The 25,097-nt window shown below is 44.3% G+C and overlaps 1 protein-coding gene across 2 annotated transcripts in view; it reads left to right on the plus strand.

Moving 5' to 3' along the window:
• The first annotated feature begins 306 nt into the window (after nucleotides 1-306).
• Nucleotides 307-25,097, plus strand: part of KHDRBS3 (KH RNA binding domain containing, signal transduction associated 3) — a 162,921-nt gene continuing 138,130 nt past the window's right edge. For both annotated transcript variants that reach the window (XR_009534071.1, XM_060115848.1), the window contains exon 1: nucleotides 307-487. Coding sequence is in view for 1 of the 2 variants with exons in the window: in XM_060115848.1 (XP_059971831.1) it covers nucleotides 400-487 (88 nt within the window). In the remaining variant the exon portion in view is untranslated. The remainder of the gene's footprint in view (nucleotides 488-25,097) is intronic.

Below are 25,097 nucleotides of genomic sequence, written 5' to 3' on the forward strand. Positions count from 1 at the left end.
TGAGCTCGGCGCTGGCGCCAGCTGGCTGGGTTCGCCTGGGACTGCCTCAGGCTCGCAGAGTGTGTCGCCGGCCGGGCAGGAGGGCCCGCCTGACCACGCCGTCCCGTGGCGGGAGCGCGGGGGCCGCGTCCGGGAGGCAGTGGCCGCCAGCGCGGGGCAGTCGGCGGCCACCCCCTGGGGACCGGGGCTGCGCGGCCGCTTCCCGCCTCGCGGCGCCGCCGTCGCCGTCGCCGCCGCCGCCGCCGCCAGGCCGACCGCCCGGCTTGGCTCCGCCGCGCCTCGGCCGCGGCGTCCGGCCCGGGTTCCGCGCCGCTAGGGCGCGGGCGGGGTCGGGGGTTGCGTGGCCGGCGCTGCCCGCCCGCCTCGAGTCCGCGTCCCGGGCCCGGGCGGCCGGCGAGCATGGAGGAGAAGTACCTGCCGGAGCTGATGGCGGAGAAGGACTCCCTGGACCCCTCCTTCACGCACGCCCTGCGGCTGGTGAACCAAGGTAGGGGCGTTACTGGCGCCCGCGGCCGTTGGAGACCCGGGAGCGGTGGGCCAGGGGGCCAGGGACCGGAGGGTCGGGACCGGGGGGGGCAAGGCGGGAGCGTGGGGCTGGCTGGCCGTCGCCCTCGGGGCGACTGGAGGGGACCCAGGTCGCAGCCTGGGGGCGTTCGGGTAGAGACCTGGGAGCGTACCGGACACCTGGGGAGCGCCGAGGTGTGTGTGCGCGTTGGGGAGACTCGGGAAGGAAGGAGGCTGAGGCGTTTGGCTAGGACTTGAAGGAAACCTTTGGGGCCTCGAGGGTACCCAAGGGAAACTTCTGGGTGGGGGACGGCGAACATCTGGGGGCTTCGTCGGGGCGGGGTTGAATGATCTCATTGGAGGGGGAGAGTGGGGCGGGGGACTCGGGGAACTAGTGCGTTTGGCTTGTCTGGAGGGAAGGAACTAGAGCAAGCTGGAGGGAAATGGAAGGATTTGAGGGGATCGAATGCAGAAGAGGTGAAGGGAGCAGGTGCTTGGATTGTTGGTGAAGTTTGAGGACCTTTGGAGGAGGTTTGGGATCAGACCCCAAGCACTCTGGAGGAGCAGGGTCAGCGGTCCCAGTGGCAGAGACCCGTCTCCTGTCGCATCCCCTCTTTGTCCCGGGTCCAGGCTCTAGCCGCCCTCCCTGGGGGTGGGCAGCTCATGCCAAGCCTTGCAGGCTGGCCCTCGAGGGCCATTAGGGGAGAAGAGGCCCACACCGGAGCCCGCTTCTTGGCTTGCCTGTCCTCTGTTTGGGAGCCTCTGGCTGGGCCGCCCTCCTTGGGGGCTGGCTGGGGATTCGGAACGCCAGCCGCGGAGTCTCTGCTGCCTGTGCCATCTTAGCACTACTCCGGCCAGCTCAGGGTGTGAGCAGCCCTGGGGAATGCAGGCCACAGGGTTCAGGAGGTACAGGGGCGTCTGGAGGCGTGCGGGCCCAGGACAGTGTTCCCAGGCTTGTTCCTCATCAGGCTTCCTGAGTAGTCTTCTGGGATGGATGGTAAATTAAGCCTGCCTTCCCGGGAGCAGCCCTTTATTCCTCCTGGATGTGGAATACGTGTCTCAGAGAAAGCTGGGTTTGGGAGCCGCTGGTCTGCTGTTTCTCTGGGTGATGGCAGAAACATTATCTGGTCGGATCTGTTACCTTTCGCCTGAATCACTCACTGTACCTTGATAGTCTGTGCTTCCTGCCTCAGGCGGGTCTGCTGGTCTTAATGCTGGCCCTGGCTCTTTTATTGTTGGAAGTGAAAGATGAGGCAGACATATTCTGCTTGTGTATAGATATCTATATTTTAAAACAGCGACCTCCGGTATTTGCGCGTTGCACCCAGTTCTTCCGAGTAGGGTGTGCGTGTTGTTGACTGAGGGTGGTGGTGGGGAGACTCACTGTCTCCAAGAATTTCAGCTTGATATTTAATTTGTTGAACGGAGATTGGTTCACAGAGCTTCCCCATTTTATTTTAATTGTAGGCTTATTTTTATTTCTTAACTAACATGGGCTTGTGAAGGAGTAATGGGCATGCATTAAAGTAAGAGAATTTTAAGTTTTATCGCCATGCTCTTCCGGACAGCCCTACAGTTAGATTTGTACTCCTCGCTCTTTGTGATTTACATATATCTTTTGTTGCCTGCTGGGCTGTCATCTCTTTGAAAGATATTTCTTTGTACATTGTGTGAGATCACTGGCGTTAGAAATATTCTGGATTGTAGAATGAGTGCACTTTTCTTAATAAAGAAGCTGAATCAAAGTTACGTTGTACTCAATTAAGGAAGCAGTTCAACAAAAGTGTAGTAAGTTATTTTATTTTAAAAGTCAGAATTATTTTTCTGTGCCAGGTTGCTGCAGTACATCCATTCTAATACATTCAGAATTCTTTTGGTTTCTGTGTTTTTACATGTGGTAATTGCCTCCAGTTATTTGAAACAGATCTTGGACCGTGTTGCCATTAGTGTTTTTTTTTAAGATCTTAAACCGGATTACCTTACTTTTCCATCAGAAATGTAGTTCTTGTTAAGAAGTACGCTTCTCACATCCAACAGATATGTGGAGGAAGAAAGATACTGCTCAGGTGCTCTTACTACTGTTAATTTAGATTATTTCAGACTAAAATGTTTTCCCCTTAAATCACAGGCTGGTATCTGGAATGCAGAACCCTATCATTTAACATATTAATTACGCTCTGTTACGTAACTTCAGAACTACAAGTGCATTTCTAAAACATAGTGTCTTAAATCTGAATTGGCTATTAGGAAACTGATTTTAAATCTGATAATCATCTTGTGAGTGACTATTGAGAGCATTTTTATTCTTTTTTACTTGTATTTTTGACTGTTCGCATCTAAAGGAGGCACCTGGTTTTTCAGATGTTATTCTGAATCTCGATACTGGATTCCACATTCGGGCACTAACTTGTGCAGTGCTGATGGGTCAGCAGTGCACACCTCTGTTTTATTACGGAGTGACACGTAATAGATAGACACGATGGTTAACATCTCCAAATGCTAACAGTAGCTTTGTTTGTATAGTGTTCTAAAGTTTCTGAGGCTCTTTCAGGCACATGCCGTCTACTTGTGTTCTCACACTTGCACGCTGGTGAGGCAGCCTTTGATGTCTCCATTTTTCAGGGGAGGGAGCTGAGGACCTCAGCTGTGGGAGCTCGTAGGTAACTGAGATAGGTTAATCTGAACTCAGGTGTTTGTTCTCATAAGGCCCTTGTTCTCCCTACTTATGCCTTCCCCGAAAGATGGCTCTGAAACACTTCACACATGCTAATTTACCTGCAGAAATCCATGTAACTAATATGCTTGTTTCCTGCCGACTCCTGTCGACTTCCTGTTGATTTTGTTAAAAAGTTTTTGTCGGTGCTTGTCTAGTGGTCTTCTTTGAAGAAACAAACATTCACGGTAGATTTATCCAACAGGATATTAGTGCTCAGGTCAAGGGGCATTTTTAAATTAAAGCTCTCTGGAGACCAATATATGACTTCAGTAATCAACACACTATGATAATGAAACAGTTGATAAATGAGGTGTGGTCATTTTTAAAAAAAATTCAGCATTTGTAACCATGTTCTCAACTTCCTAGCTGAATTACTTTTTTTCCTAATAATCCGTAAGTAAGAACTTGAGCTGGGATCACATCAAGATGTATGCTTCTCTGCTAACGTAGGTCGGCTTTTACACTTTCCAGGCTTGTGTTTCGTAGTGGACATTAGATCCTGACTTTTATTTCTGTTTTCTCAGGATAACTGATTTTCCTTCCCCCCACCCCTCAAATATCGAGTGCTTTTGTTTCTTTGCCAATAGTAACGGGTAATGTTTACTTGATGTTAAACCGAATCAAATAAAATAGGCTTTTTTTTTTTTTTAAGTAGACTTTTTAAAATCACCCCTCCGCCTCCCCGCAAACACCACTGCCTATAGAGTGAGTTGACATTGCAGTTTCTTGCCAAGGAGGTTAATTGGAGAGGAAAGTAGCATTGCATGTTTTATGTTATATTTGCTAGTAGGGGATGTGCTGACTCTTACTAAAAAACATCTTCAGAAATGTCTTACGGTTATAATTTAATCCAGTTCTCTGGTATTGCTTTGGATGTTTTTCAATCCAAGCCAAGTAACCATTAAATAAGATTGCATAACCCTGTCTTTTTAATTATCTGATGTAATATATGGATTGGTGGCTGGTTCACTGCCAAGTTATATTTAGTGGTTGGTTACAAGAGGAAGTGGAGCAAAGGATTCCAGATTATGGTGGCCTATTCATGTCGAGATAAATAAGTGTTTTTCATATTACACAAATTTCTCTAATAATAGGACTCTTAGCATTACTCAGGATATGTGTGAGGGGTCAACATGTATAAAGGAAGGATCGTTATTTTGCCTTAAGTGCACCTCTTTGTTCAACAAAACTCAGTGGCTTAAGAGTTTCATTTTGGGGGATCCTTTTTGTCAATTTTTTTGATCGCTAGCGTGTTGTCAGGCATTTAAAATAAGAGAGAAGAATGAGAATGAAAATTACAGAGTTATATTTAGCTGTGGTGCCTTCATGCCATAGTGTGTGATTCTCTGCTTTATCCAGAGAAGGATGTGGTTATTTAAGTTTTTAATAGTTTTCCTTAGGGTTATCAGGTTTTGTTTTTTGTAAGAAAATGGATGCATGACTCACACTTTTAGATAAGCCATTTCTGAATTTTTTATAGTGTGTTATGATTCAAAGGGATCCAGTGATTGTCAGTTACCGTGTTTTGGTGTCTGGACGTTAGTAGGGGTTTATTGAGAACCTGCCTCGCGGGGCATTTGTGCTGGTCCTGAAGGTGGAGAGGGGACAGCAGTCTCTGCTCTTGAGGAGCGTCTGCCCTCCCTGCATTAGACGGAGAGTGAGTTTTAAGTTTACAGATGCCCTCTCCTTTCCTAAGGAAGGTCTTATTAGCCTTCAGCTCTTCTTTTGAAACATTTAGTGACAGGCAGTTTAGATTTGACTCTCAGTCTAGGAGCATTTTCGAGGTGCTTCTCTGTGCCCGGTTAGGTCTATAATCTCAATACTGGGAACAGCCCAGAAATGTAGAGGCTATTAGCCTAATATTTCACTTGTAGAAACCAAGACTCCAACAATAAAGTTGAGTCACCCCGAGTGACACACTTATAAAATGTCCAGGTGGAGGTTCAGGCTTTGTCCTTCTCCAAGCCCATTGTTCTTTACACAGTTCTTCACACTGACCCTTGGACGTATAAAGGGTCAAGCTCTGATGGTACCGTTAGTAATGACAGAAGGGGGATTCAGACTCTGGCCTCTTAGGCGCAGTTTGTTCTTTTCTCCCTAGCCTGTGCCGGAATTAAAAGATGGGTTATGTAGCATCCGTCGTTATACTTTATCCTTCCAATTTCTGCTGTAGGTATCTCCTCCCCCCCAAATGGGTCAGAGCGCCTATTTTCTGGTCCCGAAGCAGCCACTGCCTAAGTCTCTGATGAGGTGATAGTCATCACACTGTACTGATTGGATCTCTTTGTCTTCCCTGGGAGAGAGTGGGGTGCTTGGGAGGCAGGGCTTGGTCTTAACATGTCTTTGCGTCTTCAGCACCTCATATAATTCTTGGTACGTATCCCTGGCAAACTCCAGTCTTCGTTTCAGTGTTTTAATTCTCATAACGGTAGAAGAGTTGGAAAGTATATTTGGAGTTTGGCAGTCATTAAAGGCTTGGCTCTTTACCACTTTAGAGCCCCTGAGTTGGGGGTAGGAGGAAGTCACCAACAGCTCTGCAGACAGAAATGAAAGGAAGTTCTAAGTGAAATGCAGTGTTAAACAAGCAGAACATCCCAGGGCTCTGTACTCGTGGTGGAACAGTAGGGGTCCTTCTCAGGAGGTAATGAGAAGATGTTATCAGATCTGCTTTGAATCAGATGCTTATTTACTTTTATTCTTCCTTGAGGAACTTGTTAGCCAGTGCACTGTAATACAATTAGCTCTCCTTCCCTAAACTCCTAATGAGATTTCTTATGACAGGATTAAACCAGAAATTTGGAGGCCCTCATCACTTGCCGAAGAAACCTTCTTACCTGAAGGAGTTAATCTTCAATCTCAGATGCCAGATAGACACCCAAAGCCCAAGGAGCAATTGGGGTCACAGATGGAATGCCAGCAGCAACTTGGATCTCACAAGACCCTTTGCTTGTTGTCATCCTTCCCCCTGAGTGGAGATGGAATGGTTTTTATGTTTCATCAAAAAATAGAAGTAGAGTGTTCCTTAGCATTGGAATAATGATTCTAATAAAAGCTGCCAAATTGAGGGCCTCTGTGCCAGGTGCTTCCTATGCAGTGTCTCTCATCCCCACAAGATCTTGCAAGGTAGGTGGTTTTATCCCCTGCCCGCCTCCTTTATTTTTTCCAGTGAGGCATCTGAGGCTCAAAAGGGTAAAGTAACTTGCCCAGTCTAGGTATGCAGCTTTAAGTAGTCAGGCTGAACTTTTAAATCAAGTCTGCAGTGTTTTGATAGGATACTTTAAGAGGCAAAGGGGTGGAACCCAACACTGTTGTTTGTTTTTAGGTAAGAGTTTCATTGTAGTGGAAGCCAGTTAGGAATTTCCATTTGTGATGATGAATTTTTAAAAGAGGTTCCTGAAAATGTGTTTTACCAAAAAAGGCAAGCTCCTTTTTTTCCTGTGTTCTCCGGCAGTACTTTTCAGTGTTCAGTAAGCATTCAAGGTAAGGATTTTTAACCATGTGTATTTCAGTAGTCAAGGAGAAAATAGAAAACTTTCTGTGTTGAGAATTAATCAGTATCTCTTGATGAAGCTCTGTCTCTTGAAGGAACCTCTCAGAGACACAGGGCTCCTTGTATTGGTATTTAATACTCTATCACAGACACAATGGGTATGACATCAGGGATTTATAGTCAGTTTATGGTATGTTTAAAAATTCTCCATCTTCTAAAAATAGGCTCATAAAAGGAAAAAAAAGTGCTAGAACATACAAGAACATATTCCCGCAGATAATGGTTTTGGCCTTCTGAAGGAGGGTGGTGTTTGAATATACTTATTGCAATTGTTAATAATCATAGTTACTGTTAATCAAGAACCTTTTCTGGGTTAGATGCTTTATGTACATTATTTCATTTAATTCTTCTAACAGCTGTCTTAAAAGAATAAATCATTTTACCTTATTTTATAGGTAAGAAAACTGAGGGCAGGAAGGTTAAATAATTTGCCTAAGGTCACACAGCTAACAAGTGGTAAGCCAGGGTTCAGGTCTGTATCTGCCCACCTCCAGGGCGCTGAACCGCATAGCTTACCTGCAAGCTCCAGGCAGAGGTGGGAGCTTTCCTCGTGGCTGGGTTTTCATGTTGACCCCCCTGGGAGGATCTCTGTCATGCAGCTCTTAAAATGCACTGTCCGGCATCGGACTGGTCATCCGTGAGCAGAGCCGACTGCACAGAGGGGCAGACAGTGGTGTGACCGCGTGGGGTACGAGCTGTGTGACCATGGGCAGCGCGGAAAGTCTGGTGGATGCGTTTCCATGGGGAGCGGCGTTACTTCACAGGGAAGAGCTTCTAAAAGGGCCGCGGGATTATGGGAGGCGACAGCTTTCTAGTCTGTAACCCTGTGCCAGTTACTTAACTTCTCGGAGCCTCAACTTCTCATTTGTAAAGTTGGAGACCTTATACCTGCTTTGTGGGGTGATTGTGTTAGGCGTGAGGTAAGTACAGTGTCTGACGTGCAATGAGTGCTAGGCAGACATTACCTGCTCATTTCACAGAATTGCCTGAGACAGGTGTGTGCATGCTGGCGGCACTTTGCAGAGTAAAGTGTATAATAAGAACTTAATACATAAATCACCCGATTTCATTCCTCAGGTTAATTTTATGTCTTAGAATGATTTTAGTTTTCCAATCCTGGAGATACTGAAGGGGAAACTCATTCTTTAGGAAGCCTCTTTCATTAATATCATGTACAAAATTAGCAGCAGTTCTGACTGATTTTATTATGCTATTCAAGACGCAGCACCTGAAGCTTCCATTAACAAATGAGGCTTCCATAAACAGATTTATGACTGCACATCTTAAAACATGTCTGGGCACTCAGCAGCCTCTCTCCACAAGCACAAGGTATCTTACTCTGAATTGGTGAGCTTTAAATTTCCATAATTTTTCACCAATCAGCCCCTGCTGCTATTTTAAGGACTTTAAAAGGTGTTCCTGGCATATTATTGATGTTCTTCCTTGGTATGATAAAGAGCGTGAGTGTGTGAGAGCACCCTTTCTGATCTCTGTGTTTGATATGAATCTTACACTTGGGGTCACTGTTGGTTCAAGCTCCCATGGAGAAATTGTAACGGAGAGGAGGAGGGAGAAGGGACGGTTTTCATCCTCACCATTTTCCCTTATTCTCCCCCGCTCTACTCAGTTACTTATGCCACTTGTGCTCTATCCTTCTTCCACTAGATGGCGCTCCACATAGCCAGGTCACCCTCTTCCTCCACACAGGTAGCTTCTCCCAAATCAGTGTTAGTCTTGATCCATCAACAAGCTTTGCATTGCTTTTGAAATTCACGTACTGATACTAACCTTTCATATTTCTGACATTTTAAGAGGCATACTCTGTAGCCAGCGCCTGCAAACCATTATGGCCTGTTTCTGTTTTGTGCCTAAGTTGTGCCTGGCACTGCTGCAGGTTCTTTTCCACACGATACCTCCTTTAATCCTGGGGCCTTGGGAAGTCGTTCGGTGGTTCTCATTCTACAGCTAAAGAAATGGAGGTGAGGGAGATGCATAGCTTGTTCAAGGTCATGCAGCTAACTTACGTTATAGGGTTTACTTACATTATAAGGTTTACTGTGCCCTAAAGAAAAAATATTTCAGAAGCTTTGAATTGAAATTTTTTTAAAGGAAAGTATTAGGGTAGTCTGACTTACGGCTACCGGCCATTGTAATCTGTTTATTTTGTTGGGGAAAATTATAGTCCTGACAGTTATTTGCATTGGAGTATAAAAGTCAAATTCTTTGATTTGTGTAAAGAAGCAAGCAACAGTAACAAAAGCTTTGTCAGCTGGTGTGGAAATTGCTGCTTCCTCTTGCCTTCCCTCGTCTACTGACTTGAGTGGGCCAGGGGACTTGATCAGTACCAGGTACAAAACCATGGGGAACTTTGGACAAAGCCATGATTCTACTTTTAGTAATTTTAGCAGAGCTGAATACTGGATTGAGTCCATAGGAATTCAGAAATTTATACTGAGGTTTCTTTCACTCCATTCATTTATTTAATATTTGTTGAGTATCTGCACTGCTATATTGAACTGTTTGTTCTGGGCCAGTTACTTCTCTGAGCCTGTGTTCCCCTGTCTGCACATGTCATTAGGGTGAAATGACAGTGATTATGTGTTTGTTTAATTTTACTAAAATTTTTTAAATTAGAATATATTTTTACATCCAATATATGTTATCTTTTCCATCTGAATTTCATACATCAACTCTTGGTCACCTACCAGTGCAGTGGACTATCTGCCAGTAATTTTTTTTTTTTTTTTTTTTTTCCTGGTACGCGGGCCTCTCACTGTTGTGGCCTCTCCCATTGCGGAGCACAGGCTCCGGACGCGCAGGCTCAGCGGCCATGGCTCACGGGCCCAGCCACTCTGCGGCATGTGGGATCTTCCCGGACCGGGGCACGAACCCGTGTCCCCTGCATTGGCAGGCGGACTCTCAACCACTGCGCCACCAGGGAAGTCCTGCCAGTAATTTTTTGAGGGCTGGCTTTCTCCTGCCACCTTTTGCCACCCTTGTCCCTTGCTCTCTGGTTGGGTGTGCTGTGCGAACACACATGGAAGTGAAATGCTTAGAAAAATCCCTCTCACCTTTTGTTTGCTTCCTATGTGCAAGCCACAGCTAACTAAAGACTCAGGCGAGAGTGGTTAAGGACGTAATTTTAAATCAGACAGACCTGAGTTCACATCTGAGCTCTGCCACTTCTCCTTCTCTGGGTTGTGACCCCTCTCAGCCTCAGTTTCTGTGATGGAAAAATGGTGATAAAAAATTAATAAATCCCCTTTGAAATTTTTTGAGGTTTAAATGAGATATGTGTTAAGAGCTGTTTAGTGTCATGCCTGACATTTAGTAAGTACAGGGCAAGTAGCTGCTGTTCCTGCCATCCTCCTCCTCATCCTCATTTTTTATCAAGGAATTTGGAATCCAACGGGGGAGATAAACATGTGGGGGAACAATTTTAAGAGTGTGTTAAGCGCTGCAGTAAAAGAAGGCCAGTTTTAGGGGCTCAGAGAGCGACCTCTCTCATCTCAGGACCAAGACAGGCTTTCTGGAGGAGGCTTTTTCAGAGAGGACTGGCTGGATGCAGACATCGTTGCCAAGGCCGGGCGAAGGACTTGGGGCAGGGATGGGTAAACCGTCTGACTCCTCCAGGTTCTTCATTTCCGTCTCCCACGTTTCCATGACTTCTTCATATTCCTACGTGCCACGGCACGTTGTGGGTATTGATCTGTCTTCTCCTTTCCTCTCCCCCTCCCGTTTTTTTTTTCCTGGCATTAAAATTTTTATTTCGAAACAACTTTAAACTTACAGAAGAGTTAAAAGCATAGTGCTAAGAAGCCCTGTATACTCACTTGTCTGGATTCACCAATTGTTTACATTTTCCCACATTGGCTTTGCCATTCTCTCTGTGTCTGTGTATTTTCATGACTCATTCGAGAGTAAGGTGTGTGTGTTATCTCCCCTTTACCCCTAAATACTTGAGTACCTTGGTGTGTATTTCCTGAGACTAAGGGCTGTCTGTTACATAACTGCAGTTGCAGATAACCGTGATGACAGAAGTTAGTCATCGTTTCGGTACTTTTATTATCTAACCTGCAGTCCATGTGCTGCTATTGCTGGTTGTTCCCGTTTTGTCTTTTATAGCAGCGGTCCCCAACCTTTTTGGTACCAGGGACTGGTTTCGTGAAGACAAGTTTTCCACGGATCTGGGGTGCGGGGGGATGGTTTTGGGATGATTCAACCACGTTTCATTTACTGTGCACTTCTATTATTATTACATTGTAATATATAATGAAATAATTATACAACGCACCATAATGCAGAATCAGTGGGAGCCCTGAGCTTGTTTTCCTGCAACTAGATGGTCCCATTTGGGGGTGGTGGGAGACAGTGACACCCGAAGTGTGTTGCTTACGTCCGGTCTACTCTGTAAGATGCAGCTTAACTGTCACTTGCCACTCACTGATATGAGTCTGCAAGCACTTGATTTATTATGGTCTCTGTGCAGACAAACCCCTCTGCTAATGATAATCTGTATTTGCAGCCCCTCGGCTCCACCTCAGATCATCAGGCATTAGATAAGATTCTCATAAGGAGCGAGCGAGCAGCCTAGATCCCTTGCATGCGCAGTTCACAGTAGGGTCTCTCTCCTACGAGTCTCAGGCTGCTGCTGATCTGACAGGAGGCGGAGCTCAGGCGATAATGTAAGTGATGGGGAGCGGCTGTAAATACAGATGAAGAAGCTTCACTCGTTAGCCTGCCCGCCCTCCGCTCACCTACTGCTGTGCAGCCCGGTTCCTAACAGGCCACGGACCGCCACTGGTCCGTGGCCCTGGGGGTTGGGGGCCCCTGTTTTATAGGACTCAGTTCAAGACCACACATTGCTCTTAGTTGTCGAGCCTTTCAGTTTCTTAATTTGGAACAGCTCCTCCGCCTTCCGTTGCCTTTCGTGGCATGCATGTTTGACTATCGCACAGGCCAGGATTTTGTAGAATATCTCTCAGTTTGGGTTGTCTGATGTTTCCTTCAATTTAGATTCATGTTGTGCACTGTTGAGGCAGGAGTTCCACTGAGGTGATGGTGTGTCCTCCTCAGTACGTCCTATCAGGAGGCACGCAGGGTCGGTGTCACCTTATCCCGTTACTGATGACGTTAAGCTTGATCACTGGTGTAGGTGGTGCCAGTTTTCTCCACTGTAAAGTTTCCATTTTCCTTTTGTAATTAATTAGTACTTTTGTGGGGAGATGCTTTGAGACTATGTAAATACTCCTTATTAAACTCTCCCTCACAAATTTTAGTATCCATTAATGTTTCTTATCCGAATTATTACTATGATGGTTGTAAAATTGTAATTTTCTAACTGAGATATTCCATCTACATTTATTGGTTGACATTCTGCTGAAAGGGAACATTTTCATTTTTTTCTTTCCTTCTTTCTTTTCCTCTCTCCTTCCCTCCGTCAGCTGTCGGTATACATTCAGGGATTCTTCTTTAATTCAATTGGTTGTACTCCTTTACTGTCACTATATAAGCTGATGCTTAATTTGCTCCAGATTTGGCCATTGGGAGCTCTTTACCCTGACTCCTGGGTCCTGTTGACAGGATCATTCCATACGGTTTTTGAGGTTTTTTTTTTTTTACACTTTCTAACAGCATTTTGTTCCAGGCTCATCTTGTACTTACTCTTGCCCAGCTCTGGAATTGGCCATTTCTTCCAAGGTTCCCTGGTTTCTTCTAGTGTGGAGTGGTGTTTAAAAACCACAATCTGGGCTGCTGGCGTGTCATGGCTTCTAGCCCTTTCACCAGACAGAGCCAGAAAACGGATATGTTTCCGTAGGTGTATCACCATTGTCTTCATGTTAAACTCTAAGCCTAGGGCTAGCAAACTTTTTCTGTAAAAATACTCAATAGTAAATATTGTGTGGGCTGTATGTTCTACTCAACCCTGCTGTTGTAGCAGAAAAGCAGCCGCGCACAATATGTAAGTGAGCGAGCGTGGTAGTGTTCTGACGACACTGTTTGTAGAAACAGGCAGTGTGCTGGCTCTGGCCCTGGGCTGTAACCTGCTGCCTTTCCCTGCTCTCAGCTACCAGTCAGTAGGGACCGGGCCTTACCTCCGCTTACCAGTGCTGTCCACGTACCGGCACAAAGCTCTCTGATGAACGCATTCATAACGGTTAGCTCTTTGTATCGCAGACTATTTATTTCTCTTACAGATCTTTTGGATATCGATCTCTTGTGACTTGCCAATTTGTTGAGGTCCTTATTTGCAAGATGAGAGTCTATAAAACATAATATGCACACTATACAAAGTAGTACTGAGAAAAAATAGTTTTGTAGAACTCCTGAGGGTGTTTTTCCTTTTCTTGATGAAAGCATCTCAAGGCAGAGCCTTCACATGCAGGCGTTAGCATAGGCCCTGCTCTGGTCTGACATCACGGTCACCCCTGTAGTCTCAGATGCAAGGCAGAACCCCAGCACCAATCAGGTGGGCGAAAAGTCTTGAAATGATACTCCTTTGATTGTCTCAGAACTGATTTATTTCTTTGCAGTTTTCTTTATGTAATTTATTGCTCGAATTTATTCCAAAAGAGACTTCATTAGAGCAGTGACAAATGGGTTTTATGAGAGAGTGAGCCCTTTCTCAGGAAGACTGTGTCGTTAGGAAAGACCACCTGACTGTGGTCAAGGTGGTGTGGACACTGAGAAGGAAACCACACACATCATGGCAGAGAGCAGTGGTGCTGGCATAAAGGTGCAGATTAAATCAGGTGAAGTGTCTCTGATGACTCTAAGTCAATCAGACTTTTACTTACGTCAGTTGTAAGCTTGCTGGTGAGCAGTTTTTCTGTTTGTCACCAAACCATCTCATTGTTTATCAGAAGCAGCACAAAGTTTTGCTCCATCCTTTCTCTAGAATCCAAAAAAGTGATTTTAAAGTTCTGTGTCTCAGAGCAGTTCATGGTTCTGCCGGGAGTCCTGGTCTGGTGAGAAAGGGGAAGGCGAGCACGTCTCCTTCCCCCTGGGCTTTTGTCTTCCAGGTCCTGAGGTGCCTCATACGATTTTGGTTTACTTAATGAATTTTACTTTTTGTTGTTGTTTTAAGTGTGAAAAGTGCTGTCGAGGAAGTTGTACCTCAGTGACGGACTCTCGGCCGGAGCCCGGGCTCTGTCCACTCTGTGGCTCACGGCCCCTCCCTTAGTGCACTGAGGCCATCAGTGCGGAGCAGCTGCGGAGCCGGGGCTGCCCGCCCCGTTTATGTGGCCTGCGGTGGCGCGGCGGGGGCAAGGGGGCAGAAACATCCAGGTCATGGAGCTTAACACAGTAATTGGTTATTTTCTGTATTGTACTTTGTTCTAGTTTCCTTTTCTCCCCCGTTAGGGTTGTGCTCGTTACCTGCTAAATGGGTGCACTACTCTGGTAACAATAAGCTCCCTGGGCTTAGGTTTCTTCATGTGTAAAATGAGCACGAGAGGATCTGTGTCCCGCGCCTGGCAGGTTACATGTCCTCACGGTCAGTCCGCTCTGCTCTGGGGCCCTTGGCCAGCAGGGTGCTGCACCTTGTTCCTGTCCCCGTGGAGCCCAGCACGGGAAGCGGGGACACGGCACGGAGCCGACCCCTGGACAGCTGCCGGTCTTTGTGGTACCGGCCCCACGTTCCTTTCCACAAAGGGTGCGTGACAGAAAGTAGTGCTGTCGGCTTTGGGAGTCAGCATCCTGGCAGGAATAGCACAGTCTGCTCATCACGCTGCAGACCCTCAGACTCTCGGAAACCACTGCCCAGCTTCCAGGGAAAACCCTTACGAGGAGGCCGGTAGGGTGTGTATTTCTCCGCAGTTGTCCCCGCTGGACCCCGGAGGGTGTTCGGTTCTTCTTCATCGAGGATCGAGTTCTTAGGCTGGGCTCGGTGCTGGGACACAGGGCCGGGAATCCTTCATTCCTGCTTAAAGAGTTTTCAGCTCAGTGGGGAAGCAGCCAAATTAGAAGACATTTACGTTGTGAGGTGGGGAGCGCTGTACCAAGACGGTCACGCAGGGCTCTGCGGAAGCCCAGGAGCCCCGCGTCGTCCCCGGGGCGGGGGGTGGTGGTCCTGATGTGGTGGTGGCGGAGGAGGGGGCCGGGCTGCAGAGTGTGCCAGACCGAGGCCACGCTGCGGAGCACAGGCCTGGCTGCCTGGTGTGTGGTCCCTGTCCCCGTCCTCCTCCCCCTCCGTGTTCATTCCCAGTGCCCAGTACAGCCCCTCCTCTTTGTAGCCGTGGTTGTGCTTGTCACACTCTAGATTACAGTGATTTGTTGGGAGTTATTCCTCCCCCGAGAGTCCCAGTTCCTTACAGACAGGACATCTGCCTTCTTAGCTTCAAGTGCTTCTCTAGTGCGAGCGCGGTGCCTGGGAGATGGTTGGTGCCCAGGAGATGTCTATAGAACGAAGGGTCAGCTGGTCTCAGTTTCTTCTTCTGTGCATTAGGGCAATGAATTCATTATCTCAGGATGCTTTAGTGAAGGAAAACCTTAAAAGGCTGTTCTCCTTTTACTTGAGTTTCTGGCTGCTGATTTTCAGGGGAGATCCTCCATTTCTCAGGCAGGTGTGCCATCCTGGCGGTGTGGGACTCAATCAGACCTGTGGTGAGTCTCCCTGGGCTGCTTAAGAGTTTCTGGATCTGGGTACGTGCCTTCACCTCTCTAAACACCAGTGCTTTAGTTTGTTAAAAACAGGCATGATACTACCTATGACCCAGACCTCCTGTGGGGTTTCAGTGACAAACACTGGGACTGTGTGTAACCAGACTCAAGGCTTCTGAGCCAGCAACATCAGACTGGCTGAGTCTGTTCACACTGCCTTCTCTGTGGTTCTCTCTCTCCTACTTTTCTCATCCATTTGTAAGGTGCTTTGTGATTATATTGGGCTCGCCTGGATAATCCAGGATGATCTCCCCATTTTAAGGTCGGCTGATCAGGAAAATTACTTTTCTCTGCAACCACTAATTCTCCTTTGCCTGCAACTTAACATTCTCCGGATCTGGAAGTCAGGATTTGGGCATCTTTGGGGAGCCACTGTCCTGTCAAGCACAGAGGGATTGGGGAGGCAGGAGAAACTGATGTTCCTCAAGTACCGAGTGTGTCTTCAGCCTGGTTTTAGGGATTTTCATATATTAGGACATTATCTCAAATTATACAGCAGGGGTTTTAGAGATGTTAAAGTAACTTGTTGGTGTCATGTAATTATTAATAATAATGAGGTATTTTGTTGAGTTCTTGCTAAGTGTCATACACTGTGTCAGGAGATTTACGGAGCATATTTTTCTCAATTCTCAGTACAGCCTTCTGAGATGAATGACATAAATTCTACTTTATAGGTGAGAAAACAGGCCTTCATGGAACTGTGATTGGCTCAGTGTCACATGGCAAGCTTCTAACTGAATGCTTTGGACGTTGTCAGTCTGACTCCCAAGTCTGTACTCTTTTTGTGAAGTTACCCTGGGTTAAGATAAAAGATCAGCCTGTGGAGCCGATTTCTCTTGTATCCCACCCCATACTGAAGTTTTTGTCTGGATAACATTCAGAGCACCTCTTAGGGTATTTGTCAGAGATTATTTGGTGTCACATATCACAATGACCAGGTAGTTAATTGACTGACTTGACAACTTCTCTTTCCTTTCCTCTGCGCTCCAACGTTTTATCCCTCTGTAGACCGTAACGGCCTCTTGTAAGTATTTAGTGAGCTCCTCCTCGGTTACCATTCCTCCCATCTATTTTCCATATTGTTTCATACATTATTTTATTTAATCTTTGCAGCAGCCTTCTACAGATAACTATTAATACTCCTATTTTATAGATAATGAAACAGCCTGACAAAGATTAAAACCAAGCTCTGTTTTGACTCAAAAGCCTGTGCTATAAAAAGGTGTATCTTATTTACAGTTTTTTGCTTCAGTCCTACATATTCAACATGATCACTTGAAATAATTTCATAAAATATGAGGAAAATACAGATAGAAAAAACTAAAAATGACTGATGTAGTAGTAATTAAATAGGTAAAGAATGCCCGAAGAGCACAAGTTTATATATATCAAAAGTAGGGCTAAAAAGTGCTTGGTTTATATTGACCCGGATGAGCTCAGTGACATGGAATAAACTAGGACTTGATTCAGCAGTGTGTTTCAATTAATGTTTGTGGTAGGCTGAAGAGTGGCCCCCAGATATGTCTATATCCTAATCTTTAGAACTGGTGAATGCTACCTTAAATGGCGAAAGAGACTTTATAGATATGATTAAGTTAAAGATCTTGAGATGGAGAAAGTATCCCTGATCATCTGGGTGGGCCCAGTATAATCACACTGGTCCTTATAAGAGGAATGTGGAGGAAGAGTCAGAGTCGGACAGAAGACAGTGTGACAGTGGAAACAGAGATTGGAGTGATGTGGCCACAAGCCAGAGAATGCTAGCAGCCTCTAGAAGATGGGAAGGACAAGGAAAAGGATTCTCCCTTGGAGTCTCTAGAAGAAATGCTGCCTTTATGTGCCCATTTTAGACTTCTGACTTTCAGAACTATAGGGCAGGGGTCCCCAACCCCCAGGCTGTGGACCTGTAGTGGTCTGCAGCCTGTTAGAAACTGGGCCACACAGCAGGAGGTGGGTGGCAAGCAAGCAAGCGAAGCTTCATCTGCCGCTCCCCATCGCTCATATTACCGCCTGAACCATCCCCCCTTCCCCTGCCACTGGTCCGTAGAAAAACTGTCTTCCACCAAACTGGTCCCTGGTGCCAAAAAGGTTGGGGACCACTGCTGTAAGGTAATAATACATTTATGTTGTTGTTTTAAGCCACTAAGCTTGTAGTAATTTGTTACAGTGGCAATAGGAAACTAATACAATGTCCTTAAATAATTATGAACCGCTTAACAAAGTAATAGTTCGGGACTTCAGTACCCTTGTTTAAATAATGGAGGCAACAACTAGGTAGAAAATTGGTAAGGAAATAGAAGACGTGAACAGCTCTATAAGTTGACTAGACTTAAGGAACATTTATAGAATATGCAGAAACTACATTTTTCTCAGGTGCACATGGAACATTCTCCAGGACAAACCATATGCTAGTCCATAAAACAAACCTCAGTACATTTTAAAGGATTTAAATCATGTAAAGGATGTTCTCTGACCACAATGAAATGAGATTGGAAATCAATAACAGAGAGAAACTTGGGGAGTTCACAAATACGTGGAAATTAACAGACTCCTAAATAACCAATGAGCCAAATAAGAAATCATAAGGGAAATTAGAAAATATTTTGAGATGAAGGAAAATAAAGACACAACATTTCAAAACTTATGGAATGCAGCTAAAGCAGTACTTGGAGACAAACATATAGATATAAACACTTATATTAAAAATGAAGATAAATCTCAAATCAGTTACCTAACCTTCGATCTTAAGACACTGGGAAAAGAAGAGCAAATTAAATCTAAAAGAGACAGAATGAAGGAAGTAATACAGATTAGAATGGTAATTAATGAAAAAGAGAATAGAAAAACAGTAGAGAAAATCAACAAACTGAAAATTGGTTCTTAGGAATGGACTTGAGGACACAGGGAGGGGGAAGGGTAAGCTGGGACAAAGTAAGAGAGTGGCATGGACATATATACACTACCAAATGTAAAATAGCTAGCTAGTGAGAAGCAGCTGTGTAGCACAGGGAGATCAGCTCAGTGCTTTGTGACCACCTAGAGAGGTGGGATAGGGAGGGTGGGAGGGCGACGCAAGAGGGAGGGGATATGGGGTTATATGTATACGTATAGCTGATTCACTTTGTTATACAGCAGAAACTAACACAACAGTGTAAAGCAATTATACTCCATTAAGATGTTAAAAAAAAATTGGTTCTTTAAAAAGATCAACAGACTTGCCAAAATTGTAGCTACATTAACTAAAAGAAAAGAGAGAAGACTCATGACAAAAATCAGGGATGAAAAAGGTACATAACTGCTGACTTTACAGAAATGAAAATGTAAGGGAATACTGTGAACAGTTGTATACTCATAAATTAGATGACTTAGATGAAATGGGCAGATTCCTAAAAAGATACGAACTACTGAAACCGACTCAAGAAATAGAAAATCTGAGTAGAATGGTAAAGAGATTGAATTGGTAAAATAAACAAATAACTGAACTACTCAGTAAGAAAAGCTCAGGTCCAGATGGCTTCACTTGTGAATCCTATCAAACATTTAAAAAACTGATTAGTACTAATTCTTGACAAACTCTTCCAAAAATTAGAAGAGGAAGGAATATTTACCAATTCATTGTATGAGACCAGTATTACCCTGATTCCAAAAATCAGACAAAGACATCACAAGAAAACTACAGACCAGTATCTCTTATGAATATAGACACAGAAATCCTCAGTGAAATACTAGCAAACCAAATCCAGGCAGCATATAAAAAGGATACACCTTGATCACATAGGATTTATCCCAGGAATGCAAGGTTGGTTTAGCATCTGAAAATCAATTAATTTCATATCTGTGCGAATAGAATAAAGGACAGAAGCCACATAATCATCTCAGCAGTCACAGTAAAAACATTTCATGGATTCTAACACCCTTAAGTGATAAAAATGCTCAACAAACTAGGAATAGAAGAGAACTTCCCAGAACCCGATAAAGTGTGATCTGTGAAAAACCCACAGGAGACATCATACTTAACTGTAAAAGACTTTTGCCCTAAATCAGGAATAAGCAAAGATGTCAGCTTTCGCCCCTTCTACTCATCATTGTTCTGGAGGTTTTGGGCAAGAAAATGGAGTAAAACATCCAGATTGGGAAGGAAGAATTACAGTTAACTATTCATAGATGCCATGATCTCATATATAGAAGATCATAAGGAATCCACTAAAAATCTGTTAAAACTAACAAATGAGTTCCTCTCTCCCTTCCGTTTTGTATTTAAATTTAAAATTGAATATTTCTTCTGATAATACGTATAATAGTACATACTTCATTGGACTATAAGTTTCACGAGGCCAGGATTCATATCTGTTTTGTAGACCAGTGTGTACCTAGCACCTGCACACATGCCTTGTCCATAGAAAGTGTTCTTTACATACTTGATAAATGAATGCTTATTTTGGAAAAAATAGAAAGTATAAAAAATAAAAAACAGTTGTACTCACCATAAACCAACCATTTGGAGATAGTCATTGTTAATATTTTAGACAGTTGGCTTCTCCATAGAAAATTTCATAATTTCATTTTTTTAGCTTAATGTTTTTTTTTAGTGCTGGATCTTTATTTTTATTTATTTATTTATTTTTAACATCTTTATTGGAGCATAATTGCTTTACAATGGTGTGTTAATTTCTGCTTTATAACAAAGTGAATCAGTTATACATATACATATGTTCCCATATCTCTTCCCTCTTGCGTCTCCCTCCCTCCCAACCTCCCTATCCCACCCCTCTAGGTGGTCACAAAGCACCGAGCTGATCTCCCTGTGCTATGCGGCTGCTTCCCACTAGCTATCTATTTCATGTTTGGTAGTGTATATGTGTCCATGCCACTCTCTCACTTTGTCACAGCTTACCCTTCCCCCTCCCCATGTCCTCAAGTCCATTCTCTAGTAGGTCTGTGTCTTTATTCCCGTCTTACCCCTAGGTTCTTCATGACCTTTTTTTTTTTTCCCTTAGATTCCATATATATGTGTCAGCATACGGTATTTGTTTTTCTCTTTCTGACTGACTTCACTCTGTATGACAGACTCTAGGTCTATCCACCTCACTACAAATATCTCAATTTCGTTTCTTTTTATGGCTGAGTAATATTCCATTGTATATATCTGCCACATCTTTATCCATTCATCCGATGATGGACACTTAGGTTGCTTCCGTGTCCTGGCTATTGTAAATAGAGCTGCAGTGAACACTGTGGTACATGACTCTTTCTGAATTATGGTTTTCTTAGGGTATTTGCCCAGTAGTGGGATTAGTGGGTCATATGGTAGTTCTATTTTTAGTTTTTTAAGGAACCTCCATACTGTTCTCCATAGTGGCTGTATCAATTTACATTCCCACCAACAGTGCAGGAGTGTTCTCATTTCACCACATCCTTTCTAGCATTTATTGTTTGTAGATTTTTTGATAATGGCCATTTTGACCAACATGAGGTGTTACCTCATTGTAATTTTGATTTGCATTTCTCTAATGATTAGTGATGTTGAGTATCCTTTCATGTGTTTGTTGGCAATCTGTATATCTTCTTTGGAGAAATGTCTATTTAGGTCTTCTGCCCATTTTTGGATTGGGTTGTTTGGTTTTTTATTATTGAGCTGCATGAGCTGTTTGTAAATCTTGGAGATTAATCCCTTTGTCAGTTGCTTCATTTGCATATATTTTCTCCCATTTAGCTTAATGTTTTGTTACCATTTTCTTAGATCATCAGAATGTTGGAAATACTGTTTTCATGGCTGAGTAGTACTCCATGGTATGTATGTCATCCTGTACTTAGTTGATTCCTCACTAATGAGCATTTCCAATTCTTTGAATTATTGGTAATTCTGATTTGTCTCTTCTGTGTCCTTACGTTCTGTACATTGCTGCCCTTAATCTAGATCACTGCAAGAGCCTGAATTTGTTTCCTTACCACTAGTGTTTTTCTCTCTTTCAAGATTTGCATTTTAAAAAGAAGCAGTACAAAATGCAAATCTTTTTATACATGCAAATCCAGTAAAGTCATTCCTTTATTTAAAGTTTTCACTAGTATATCATATCCTCAAGGTAACTTGTATCCTCAAGACCTTTCTCAGGATGGTGTTCATTCTCCTACTTACCTATCCAGTCTCATATCTGTCAGTCCCTTCTTTGATCCTGAGGTTACAGTGATGCTGGATTTCTTGTCTGATTCATGAAAGCCAGTTGTTTTTTTCTCTAAGGCCTTTTGTTTGCTCTTCTGTCTGTTTGGTGTAACACAAATGCCCTCCTCCCCCTTATGTGCTTAATCCATTTATGTTCTTAGGGATTCAACTCAGGTGTCACCACCCAGAAGAAACCAATTTGCCGCCCACTCTCAATTTTGGATTGGGTCCCCCCTTCTGTTCTTTTCTGATCTCTCAGAGCGCTCTGCATAACTCTGTCATAGCCTTTATCACCCTGGATTGTCATCTCCTTATGTCTCCCCTTAATAGGGTAAAAGCTCCTTGAAGGCAGAGGCTGTATCCACTGTGCCTGGAACACAACAGGGACTCAGTGAATGCTGCAGGGGACCTCTTTGCACATCAGTCTGCACTGGCCATTCAGATCATTTCTTTAGGATAGCCTCCCAGAAGTTTAATACCTAGGTCAGAGTTCATCAACACTGACAACCCTCGTTGTCAAATTGATTTATAGGTGAGATGTACCAGGTAAACTTTCTGCCAGTAGTGTTTGTGAATATACTTAAATGGGACCTTCTGAATCATATTTTGACGTAAGATATGTTGGATAGTTTGTGTTGTTTCCACTTAGGCATGGTTATTTAGGGAGATACTAAGAAGAAAGCGTTATCTGGCAGGCTCTAAGCCTGTCACCTTTTATGAGTACTTGGTAACGGGAGGATCATGTACTAAACTGGAAAACTGGGTATTTGGTTTTCCATTTCCCATTCTGCTGTATGGTCGCCTTTCAGATGTAATTTGTCGTGCCTTGATATTGTAGACAGAGAGCTTTCTTTGACACTCAGTCTAATGATCAAAACAGTAATAGGCACACTGCCAGGATTAATGCTTTTCCAGAATTTGGAGAAACTCTTGGAGAAGCACTTTTGTCCGATCTCCCTGTGGTTTTTCAGAGTTAAAAAAAAGTGTTATGGTATCATTGAGTATTATCTTAATAGGTAGGTTCAGAACTGCTGGTTGGGCTGATGAACTTATAGTGGCTAAAGGTTGTCCATAGGGCAGAGAGAAAAATAATTAGCAATGATGTATATAGCGTTTGGATTTGCATCTGATAAAATCCACAATAGAATTACAAAGCATTTCACAGTGCTGCTTTGGGAAATAGGAAATGGTTAGGTCTGTAAGGGTTAGTACTAGAGAAAAGGGGTGGTGGAACTGAGTTCTTGGTTACCAGACCAGTTTGTGGAAGAATATTCTCTACCAGTTAATGTCCATTGTCCGTATACCTCCATAGTCCCAAATGTAACTGGTGCCGTCTTTTTTCTCCTTCACTATTTCTTTCTCTAAGTTTTTGATCGGGTGTTTGTGTGTTGGGTTGGGTGGGAAGTGGCTGTAGGGCCTGGGAAAAGCTTGCTATGTGAGATTCCGATTTCACTGTTTGAATAAGTAGTCTGCCGCACAGCAGATGGGCTCTGGGCCAGCTGTTAGCCATGAGGATGTGGGCAGGTATATTCCCTGCAGCACTTCCCTCCTCTGTGAAAGGGGTAAACATCACCTAGCCAGCCGAGTTGTCACAAGATGTGTGTGAAGATCAGGGAGGTAAAGGAACTATTTGTGAAGGGTCTGACTAGTGCCTGGCACATAGCAGGTGCCCAGCCAACGTTTAGTTTATTCCTTTCTTTTTCATGAGGCTTTTCCCATCAGAACATCCAGAAAAGAACTCAGTGCATGAAACCATAGGTGTTGCTTTGTTACTGCTCTTGTGCTTATTCCTGGGGATGACAGCATTTTTCCTTCTCCTGTAGCATTCCTAGACATCAAGTCTCTTTCATCCCTTTCTTTCTCTGTTTCCCTCTCTCTGTAAGTCAGTCCATTAAAAAAAAAGGTCAAGACTATTGGGTTTTCCCTATTGAAACATTGTATTTACTAATCAAATCCTCTTTGCACCTGGCTCATGTTTGAAAGTTGCTGATTATGTTTTATGGACTTTTTTTTCCACATTAAACATGTGGTTACAATGGTCGGACCTGTCTGAAAACGTCATCTTCTCAATCCAGTAATTATTATATTATAGTTGCATTGTTGCACAGCACCCAACCCGAAGATGATGGATTGTGGCGAGGAAACACATCCGGCTGCCATTAGCGCGTGTGCTATGGTTTGCAGCTGCCCACAGTGGCTCCTGAGTTCTGTCAGATTGTGGTTAGTGCAGCGTTGTCATGGCGGTGGTTAGGGGAAGTGGGGGGCATTTTCTGTACTTGAGAATCTTTGAAGCTAATTAGTCTTTGGAATTAAAAGGTATAAAGTATGTGAATCAGATTCATACTCTGAATTTACATGATTCTGTCCCTCGCCATTATCAGGGCACCGTGCCACGAGGCTGTCGTGTCCAGGTGCCTGGCACTGGCTCGCCCAGAGCCCACTGCCCGTCCACTGGCTCCTGCGGGGCCGCGCTCTCTCTTGCACATCCAGACCTCGGAGTGCTGGGGTCCAGTCGGGACCTGCTCAGTCTCGTCCCTGGCCAGGGTTGTGAAGACTCTGTTTCTGGGCCAGTACAGGACATTTTAGATATATTACAGAGCACAAATGTACAATTCCAATCTGTTTGGATGTAAGATGACTTTTTTTTTTTTTTTTTTTTTTTGCGGTATGCGGGCCTCTCACTGTTGTGGCCTCCCCCGTTGCGGAGCACAGGCTCCGGACGCGCAGGCTCCGGACGCGCAGGCTCAGCGGCCATGGCTCACGGGCCCAGCCGCTCCGCGGCATATGGGATCCTCCCAGACCGGGGCACGAACCCGTATCCCCTGCATCGGCAGGCGGACTCTCAACCACTTGCGCCACCAGGGAGGCCAAGATGACTTTTAATGTCCAGTATTTTGGAAGACAGTCGTGGATTGTGACTAAGAATGAGGCCTCTAGAATCAGATGGCCTAGGTTTAAGTCTGTCTTGTCACTCCTACTTGCTGGCTCTGTGCCTGGGGAAAGTAATTTAACCCTTCAGTACCTCAGTTTCCTCAGTGAGGTGAAATGTGGAATACTGTAAAAATTCTAAAGGACTGTTGTGAAGATAGGTTAACATATGTAAAGCATTCATTACATGGTAGGTGATAACATTCAATTAATGTCAGCTGCTAATATTTTTATTATTATTATTTTTACAATTTGTATTTGTCAAGCCCTGAGCTAACTGCTGGGGAGGTGACGATGAATAAGAAAGAAGGAGCTACAGTCTACTAGAATATGCGCAGTGTGATCAAAGCTGTGCACAGAAATACCCTCCCCCATCCCAGTTATCTTCCTCACTAGTTCACTTCTCTTCAGAGCCCTCCTTTACCTTCTGGCAACTGATATATTTACGATCTGTCTCTCCCTCCTAGAGTGTAAACTTGTAAACAGCATGTTGCCTACTTGTGGCTGTATCCTCAGCACCTGTAATGGTGACTGACACATAGTAGGTATTCAGTAAAAGATATGGGATGAATGAATGC

This window comes from Mesoplodon densirostris, chromosome 13 (assembly GCF_025265405.1).
Source record: "Mesoplodon densirostris isolate mMesDen1 chromosome 13, mMesDen1 primary haplotype, whole genome shotgun sequence".
NCBI lineage: Eukaryota > Metazoa > Chordata > Mammalia > Artiodactyla > Ziphiidae > Mesoplodon > Mesoplodon densirostris.